Source organism: Phragmites australis, chromosome 6 (genome assembly GCF_958298935.1).
Source record: "Phragmites australis chromosome 6, lpPhrAust1.1, whole genome shotgun sequence".
Classification (NCBI taxonomy): domain Eukaryota; kingdom Viridiplantae; phylum Streptophyta; class Magnoliopsida; order Poales; family Poaceae; genus Phragmites; species Phragmites australis.
In genome coordinates, this window is record NC_084926.1 from 44,026,545 (window position 1) to 44,035,603 (window position 9,059).

Sequence of the window (9,059 nt, forward strand, 5' to 3'; positions counted from 1 at the left end):
ACAGAAAGTGCACTGACATATTTCAAAAATGTAATATTTATAATGGCATAAATTAAAAAAAAACTTTATCGTATCATGGGAGAGGAGAGAGCACGGCTTCTGTCAGTTCTGCGGAGACCTGCATCTTCACGGATGCTGCGCGCCTCTTTCCACTCTCAGATGCTTCTGAACATGCTAAGAAGCTTCCAGAACCTTCCACGCCTGCGCCGCAGGTCCCGCCGCGCTTCACTTCTCCTCCACCGTTTCTACACCCGCGCACCGCCGCACCGTACCGGCGACATCGTCCGGTGGAACTCCGCCATCACCGCGCACCTCCGCTCCGGCAGGGTGGGCGCCGCGCGCCGCCTGTTCGACGAAATGCCCGAGCGGAACGTGTTCACGTGGAACTGCATGATCTCCGGCCTCGTCAGGAACCGGATGCTCGCCGACGCCCGCAGGGTGTTCGACGCGATGCCGGTGAGGAACTCCGTCTCGTGGGCCGCGCTGCTCACCGGCTACGCGCGGTGCGGGAGGGTGGCCGAGGCCAGGGAGCTGTTCGACCGGATGACTGACCGGAATGTGGTTTCCTGGAACGCGATGATATCAGGCTACGTGCGCAATGGGATGGTCAACAGGGCACGTGAGCTGTTCGACGTGATGCCATCAAGGGATGACATTTCGTGGCTGACAATGATCTCCGGGTATATGAAAAGGAAGCACGTCCGTGAAGCAAGGGAGCTCTTTGACCATGCACCTTCGCCATCGACTTCAGTGTGCAACTCTTTGCTGTCAGGTTATGCTGAACATGGTTTCCTGAAAGATGCAGAGGAGCTGTTTTGTCGGATGCACAGACGGGACCTTGTTTCTTGGAATGTCATGATCACAGGCTATACGCGGGCTGGGATGATGGAGGTTGCACAGAGTCTCTTTGATGAGATGCCTGAAAAGGACACAGTGTCTTGGACAACCATTGTCCGCGGGTATTTGCAGAATGGAGATGTCGATGCTGCATGGAAGGTGTTCCAGGACATGCCTGACCGTGACGTCCTTGCTTGGAACACAATGATGGGTGGTTTCGTAATGAGTGAGAGGTTGGATGATGCGTTGAGATTGTTTGCTGACATGCCTGATAGGGATCCAGTATCATGGAATATAATCTTGCAGGGGTACGTCCAACGAGGGGACATGGATAGTGCAAATACCTTGTTTAGGAGAATGCCAGAGAAAAACGAGACATCATGGAATACTCTGATCTCTGGGCACAAAGATGAAGGAGCACTAAGTTTGCTGTCAGAAATGATCCGAGGAGGATACAAACCGGACCAGGCCACTTGGAGCGTTGTTATTTCTATCTGCGCCTCTCTTGTTGCCCTCGGATGCGGAAGAATGGTGCACGTTTGCACAATCAAAACCGGTTTTGAGCATGATGCTTTGGTGATGAGCTCATTGATATCTATGTACTCCAAGTGTGGGCTAATCATTGAAGCTTCCCAAGTTTTCCAGTTGATTTTGCAACGGGACACTGTGACATGGAATGCCATGATTGCGACATATGCTTATCACGGTCTGGCTGCTGAAGCTCTTGAACTCTTTGACAGGATGACTAAAGATGGATTTAACCCAGATCATGCAACTTTTCTGAGTGTGTTGTCTGCTTGTGCACACAAAGGCTATCTATATGAAGGTTGCCACTATCTTAGAAGTATGCAAGAAGATTGGAACTTGATTCCAAGATCTGATCACTATTCGTGCATGGTTGATCTCTTAGGAAGATCAGGTTTTATACACCAGGCTTATGATTTTACCAGCAAAATCCCTTCTGATCTTCAAATAAATGCATGGGAGACACTGTTTAGCGCATGCAATGCTCATGGGGATATCCAGCTTGGAGAACTTGTAGCAAAAAATGTTCTTCAGTCTAGACCTTCTGATGGAGGAATGTATACACTGTTGTCAAACGTATATGCTGCCAAAGAGATGTGGAGCAGTGCTGCCAGTGTTAGAGGTCTCATGAAAGAGAGGGGATTGAAGAAGGAGACAGGGTGTAGTTGGATTGAGCTGAAGGGGGATGTTGTTTCCTTCTCATCGAATGATAATGCACATCCTATGATTGAGCAGATATGCCGAGAAGTTGATAATATTTCTGTCTTGATAGAAGAGGCAAGTTGAAGGGCAACATCCTTTGATCTACCATCCTTTGATTTGGTTGTCAAAAGGAATTCAGATGGTGTCTTTGAGATCATTAACAACCTTCATGACTTCAAACAATGATATATGGTTGAAGCCAGGAATGCCCAAATTGGAAGTCCTTTAAAGAACTACGAGGTGCTGGTCTGCTAGAGCTCATTCAATTCTTTTGTGGAGATTCCTTCAAGGTCGTAATCAAGAAATTCAAAACAGCATCATTGTAACTTCCTTTGAAACCTTGGCTGGTGGCCATGGTTGAGAGTGTGAGGCAAGGTGAGGTACTGGACCCTTAAACTGTCAATAAACAGTATCCTTTCAATTTTCTTTCCAGTTAACAGTTGTTCTTTTTTCTGATAAGCTGCTACGTGCAAAAAATACTAAAATTACATCCCAAATCAAGATCTTTAAAATATGCAGGGTAGGGGAAAAGTCTACTTCTTATGAACCAGCAGCAGCATGTTCACACAATACATGTAACTGTCATACAGACAAGATATTCCCCACCACAGCAACTGGAGACCACACAGTAAGGCCCCACAAACAGATTCCTACTCAATTTTTCCTTTAATATTAGCACACATCCTTCTCTTTCTCTAACCCCCTCTCCCTCTCCCTCTCCCTCTCCCCACCCCAGTCCTCACGAACATATCCATCCATCTCAGGCTTCAATGGCCATGACAACCAGTTATGGCTCCATCGCCAACCCTCCAGTTACCTTCAAAACTTCCCTTCCCAATAAACAAGTACACTGTCCGAAACAAACGATATCTTTTGTTCTTTCATCTTTGTTCACTCTTAGTTTCTAACCTTTTCATTCTTTTTCTTGATCTTTTGAAGGCCTTGAATTGGACACCTGCTACAATCAGCAATGGCAATGGTGGTATGTTCACTATGGCAAACAGAAATTTGAGAATTGGGTTCCAAGTTCGTGCTGTCACTGGAGACTGGGGCTCTCGCAATGTGTCTGATGTGAAGTTCCCAAGTGATTACACGGAACTTCTAGTGCAGGTAATTTGTGGGGGAAGTTATTTCTTGAAAATTTCTTGCTTTACGGGGTGTGCTCGAAACTCTATCCTGTGATGTACTCATGCACTGCCAGTTTTGCATGCTTATCTTAGTCGATTTGCATGTATGTGACTTTTTGCCAGAACTCAACAGGAGATAGGGTCCCCACCCGAACTTTTCATTTATAACTTTTGGCTCAAGTATGTGAACTTCACTTTTCAACTGTAATCAAGATGAACTCACACATCAAATAGTCGAAGGCCAAAACTTTTGTCAGTTGTGGTGGAATGATGAATATATTAGTGATGCCATGCACATTTCAGTTAATCTTTTCTTCTAAAAATGGCTACTTCGCTTTACTGTATTTGCCTAGATCATCACAGCAACAAGGTATGCATTATCTTGCGTGTTACATGTTTAATGTTGTTCTAGATGGGAAAACAAGATACAGCTTTTTGATGCAGAATTCTTTGCACATATTTCGAACTATTCCATTCTCTGTTGCAAAGTTACTGCTGTGGATAGTTGTTAGAGAGAAGGGGCAGTTGAAATTCCTTCCCTGCCCCCGGGATCTTGACACAATACAATCATAAGGGGGTAATGTGGTCCTTTCCCCCTTCTACCTGAGCAATACTAATATGGGGGTTATGACTGCCTAAACACTCCGCCGTACATCATTTAAACATCCAAGGGCTGGGGTAACTTCCCCAACAGAATAACACCCAGCCACCCAGAGAAGCCTGAAAGCATGTTGGATGCTACCTTTTGACTAAAAGCTACGTAAATCTCATTTGCATTTAATTGTACCTTTTATCTGACAGCATTTATTCGTACTTTTGGTCATGCTTATTTTGAAAAGAAACTAGATAATTGGATGGCTAATGGGATATACTTGTATTGATTTCAGGCTAAAGAAGCTGCTGAATCAGCTTTTAAGGATGGAAAGCAGCTACTGGTCAGCCTCAATCTGATCATCGAATTGGCTTCTTTTTTTGTGTCAAAGGGATTATGATGTAATATATTACAGGAAATTGAGTTCCCTACAGCTGGACTACAAACTGTACCAGGTTCGACATATATGACCTTTTTGTATACTTACTCCCTCTGATTCCAAACATAAGTCATTTTATACTTGTGCACAGGAACTAAGAAAGTATTGAAATGACTTTATTGCCCTGCAATTATTACACATTGCAAAAGATACCTCATATTCATGAGAGGTGATATCATTCAATTAGCAAGGACATAAGGTACAAAAAATGTGAACAAGTGCCTAGACGCTCTATGATGACTTACATCTAAAGATGAGTAGGAAAGTCTAAAACGATTTATATTTGGAATCGGAGGGAGTACCTTGCTATAAGTTTTACTTCAGGTGAAAAATGCTCTAGTTTGCTTGTATTCTTGCTTTTAGGTGATGGCGAAGGAGGAAATGAGATGACTGGAAGCATGCTTCTCATTAGAGAATTTTGTGATCGCTTTGTACCTGCAGAGAAAGTTACTCGAACCAGAATTGTATGTCCATGTTAGGATTTCCTAGTCGTTAGGATATATATATACTGGCTTGCTAACAATTATTGCCTCATTTAGAAATACTGAAATAGCAAAAAGCAGAGTTAATGCATGGTTTGTATTCGGCAATTTTTCTGAGGGATTAGTGCAAATTGGTGTACTTATTATGCTCAAGTGTTATCAACTGAAAGTCTGAAACTCCTGGTTGATTCTATTGTTCCTATTTCTCATGTTTCAGTTCTTTCCTGAGGCAAATGAGGTTACCTTTGCAAGACAGTCAGCCTTTGAAGGATGTTCATTGAAGCTAGATTATCTAACAAAACCATCCTTATTCGAAGATTTTGGTTTTACAACAAAGGTCAAAATGGCAGACCGTGTGAAACCAGAAGATGAGACATTCCTTGTGGCTTATCCATACTTCAATGTCAATGGTTTGCATTGCTCTTTCACTTAAATTTGAGCTACCCTCCATTAGTAATATGATGGTGATGTTTTACAGAAATGCTTGTGGTCGAAGAGCTTTACAAGGAAGCAGTTGTTGGCACCAACCGGAAACTGATAGTATTCAATGGAGAACTAGATCGAATAAGAAGTGGATGTATCCTTCTTCTGTATATATGGACGTTCTCTTCTGCATTATTTTTATCTTTTGTCAAATAAGTTAATTAGAATGATGTTTGCTGCCTATCTAAACCAGGTTGTCCTACATAACCTATTATGGTAACATTTTGCATTGAAAGGCACTTTTCTCAATAGAAAATATTTTGTGCTGGCTACACTTAAAAATGTATGCTTGTGAACCCTAATTAGTAATCACTTTTTTATGTTACTCTACTTCCTTGACAAGCAAAGACTATCCATCATTCTTCTACCCAAAACTAGCAGAGCTTTCCAAAACATTTCTCCCAAAGCTGGAGACAGTTTACTATATTCACAATTTCAAGGGACTCAAAGGGGGAACACTTTTCAGGTTTGCATTCTGATCTGTGCTTGTTTCATATGCTTTATGCCTTTATATACCGAATTTTGTTAATGTCATTCTGGGATTAGTCAAAATCACTAGTAGTGAAATGTTAATTCTTGTGACGTTCAAAATTTTACTCTGAAAGGCCTCATCTGTCATATACTTCACAGAGGATCCTACTTATGTTGCTAACTGTAATTCAGACTTAAAACAAATTTGACTTCGTAATACGATTTTGTGATGGAACGAAGACCAAATCTTTTTTGTAACTAAGCCACCTAAACATCTTATTATGCCAAACAATGTTATATATATGGCAGGTGTTACCCTGGACCTTGGAAGGTCCTGAGAAAAGCATCGTCTGGCAGCTACATCTGCTTGCATCAACAAGAGGAAATGCCGTCATTGAAGGAAGTTGCCCTCGACATTCTTCCTTCTGCCTAGCCAGGATCTTTCAAGAGTTACATCTCAATAAAAAGTTGACAAAAAAAGGCATAAACTATTACATGCAAAATGATTCATGGAATTTTTTTGAACTCCATGCGCCCATAGGACCATTCCTCAACTGCTTTGGTTTATACTTCTGCACCGAATGAGTGGATGGTGCTGACTAGTCTGATGAGGTTTCAGGGTTGTGCTTTTCCACTTGCTACTATGAGTGGTACATGCATGCAGAGGCGGCAGAGCTAAAACTTGTAGGTAGCTGTTAATTAGAAGTTACATCTCAATATAAAACCAATTAAAAAAAAGAGCCTTTAACTGTTATCCGTGCAGTACATGATGCATTTTTGCTGTACATGTATAGGATGGTAGGATGGATACGGATGCTCCTATAGCTCCATTGCTTCGACTAAGTTGGTCTACGTTTCTGCATCAGGCGAGTGCTCCATCTAGGGTGCATTTGCACCGTCAGAAAATCGTCCATGAAGCATTGTGCCTGTGCTCCTTCTATCTGCTGTTTGCCGGACTCTCTCAGGCTTATCCACAGCGAAGGGTCAATAAAATGGATCTCCACCACGCCCCGGAGTCCAGTGATGTTGTCAGCAGCTATATATGGACCTGCGTGATGCATCGGCTGAAAGTTCGGCAATGTGTTCGGGTTTCACTGCTTCGATTTTCTCGTACAGCTGATATGCCCTACGCTGGGTGGTTTGTTCTTTTAGGAGCTCCACATTTCCCAGTCGCTCATGTTGTCGTGATGCATCTTAGCCATAATCTTGACATTGTATAGCGAGAGCATGTACCTGTGCTAGCCTTGCAGTAGTGCTAGTTTGTATGTGGTCGGTTGTTGATTAGTGAAGCACGGAGACGTGCTGTGTATTAGTTGGATCATGCATGGAGTGCCTAGAGACTAGGTAGTGTAGTTAGTGGCGTAGATGTGTGAGCTAAGTATAAATGTGGCACTTGAGTCAAGAGTATAGGTGTGGTCAACGGCGAATGGTTGCGGGCCTGTCGTGTGGCTGCCAAGAGTTAGTGGTGTGAGTTCATTTTGTAGTAGCCGGCGGCAGGTTGCAGAGGAGTAATGTTGGGGCTGCCAAAAGAGTTTCGGAGTGAGTCTCCATATGTACATGTGTGTGTGTGTTTGTGCTATGCGTGTTAGTGTCAAACACGTGAGAGTGTGAGAAGGAGTTGATCGAGTGGATTAGCTCCAATAATTGACATCAGAGTTGCGTTGAGGTCCTGCGATAGGGATGCCTCGACAAGCTATGAGGTCCGCGACACCGTCGAGGGAGCGGTTCAACGGAAGTGCCCAGCGTGATGTTGGCGAGAGCTACAGCCGGCAACTGGTGGTGCAGCGTGTCATCAAGGAGGTTGGGGGAGCGGTCGTCTACCCCTTGTTGATACGGAGGCATACAAGGTGACGACGGAGGTTTGGGTGGCCATCGCAAGGTTGGTTGTGTGCCAACATCGCAAGTGACGTGCGCACCAGCGGAAAGGTGATATGGCTCGACGACAAGGAGAGTAGCAGTGACACACCAACGACAGACTCCATGAGAAGTGGAGGATGCAGGTGGTGGCAAACTCCATATGGAATGGAGGCCTGTGTAGGTGGCTAAGGCTATCGTCGTAAGAAGGGTTGACGTGAAGCCGATGGTGAGCACAAGACCAGTCGGTGTGATACCGATAAGGGTGCGTGTGTCACGCAAGTTGTTGTTGCGTGTGGCAACAGGAGGCCGTTGTTTGCGGCAAGACGATGTGGTGATCGGCGCTGTGAAGGCGTCATCTAGGAAGCTACTGTGTGTGGCTACAAGCAAGGTGCAGTGTTCCGCAATGGTGAGTTGGAGCAAGTCAAGATTAGGGGGGGGGGGGATGTTAACCATAATCTTGACATGGTATAGTGAGAGCACGTGCCCGTGCTAGCCTTGCAGTAGTGCTAGTTTGCATGTGGTCGGTTGTTGATTAGTGGAGCATCTCATGAGGAGACGTGGTGTGTGTTAATTGGATCATGCATGGAGTGCCTAGAGACTAGGTAGTGCAGTTAGTGGCGTAGATGTGTGAGCTAAGTATAAATGTGGCACTTGAGGCAAGAGTATAGGTGTTGTCGACGGTGAATGGCTGAGAGCCTACCATTCGGCTCCAAGAGTTAGTGTGATGTGAGTCGATTTTGTAGTGGTCGGTTGCAGGTTGCAGAGGAGTACTGTCAGGGCTACTGAAAGAGTTTTGGAGTGAGTCTCCATATGTATATGTGTGTGTGCGTCTGCCAGAGAGAAACAAGGAAAGAAGAGCATGTGTGTGTGTGTTTGTACTATGTGTGTTAGTGTCAAACACGTGAGAGTGTGAGAAGGAGTTGATTGAGTAGATTAGCTCCAATAATTGCATTAGAGTTGCGTTAAGGTCCTACGATAGAGATGCCTCGACGAGCTGCGAGGTCTGTGACTCCACCGAGGGAGCGGTTCGACAGAAGTGCCCAGCGCGATGCCGGCGAGAGCTACAGTCGGCAGCTGGTGGTGCAGCGTGTCATCAACAAGGTTGGGGGCGCGATCGTCTACCCCTTTTTGACACGGAGGCATACAAGGTTACGACGGAGGTCCGGGTGGCCATGGTGAGGTTGGCTATGTGCCAACATCGCAAGTAATGTGCGCACCAGCGGGAAGGTGATATGGCTCGGCAACAAGGAGAGCAGTAGTGACACACCAATAACAGACTCCATGAGAAGTGAAGGTCGTAGGTGGTGGCAAACTCCATATGAGATGGAGGCATGTGTAGGTGGCCAAGGCTATCGTCGCAAGAAGGGTCGGCGTGAAGCCGATGGTGAGCACAAGACTAGTCGTTGTGATACCGATAATGGTGCATGTATCACGCAAGTTGTTGTTGCATGTGGCAACAGGAGACCGTTGTTTGCGGCAAGACAATGTGGTGATCGACGCTGTGAAGGCGTCATCTAGGAAGCTACTGTGTGTGACTACAAGCA

The 9,059-nt window shown here is 44.9% G+C and overlaps 1 protein-coding gene across 14 annotated transcripts; it reads left to right on the plus strand.

Moving 5' to 3' along the window:
- The first annotated feature begins 48 nt into the window (after positions 1–48).
- Positions 49–7,091, plus strand: LOC133922741 (protein LPA3-like). Of its 14 annotated transcripts, XM_062368202.1 has the most exons (10): positions 2,162–2,439; positions 2,584–2,692; positions 3,004–3,174; positions 4,079–4,126; positions 4,199–4,238; positions 4,586–4,686; positions 4,922–5,114; positions 5,183–5,281; positions 5,536–5,653; positions 6,525–7,091. In XM_062368202.1, exons 3-10 carry the CDS (start codon positions 3,049–3,051, stop codon positions 6,712–6,714), a joined length of 915 nt encoding a protein of 304 aa, XP_062224186.1. In that variant the 5' UTR covers positions 2,162–2,439; positions 2,584–2,692; positions 3,004–3,048; the 3' UTR covers positions 6,715–7,091. The 14 variants fall into 14 exon arrangements, 9 of the variants coding, with proteins under 9 accessions (XP_062224186.1, XP_062224189.1, XP_062224187.1 ...); XM_062368205.1 differs by lacking the exon at positions 2,584–2,692; XM_062368203.1 differs by lacking the exon at positions 2,162–2,439 and having other exon boundaries at positions 2,471–2,692.
- The last annotated feature ends 1,968 nt before the right edge of the window (positions 7,092–9,059 follow it).

Excerpts from the sequence above, each read along its gene's own strand:
- LOC133922741 (XM_062368197.1), top strand. The coding sequence starts at position 2,835 with ATGGCCATGACAACCAGTTATGGCTCCATCGCCAACCCTCCAGTTACC. Across the intron at positions 2,910-3,003 it reads CTTCCCTTCCCAATAAACAA|GCCTTGAATTGGACACCTGC; the intron begins GTACACTGTCCG and ends GATCTTTTGAAG. Across the intron at positions 4,687-4,921 it reads AAGTTACTCGAACCAGAATT|TTCTTTCCTGAGGCAAATGA; the intron begins GTATGTCCATGT and ends CTCATGTTTCAG.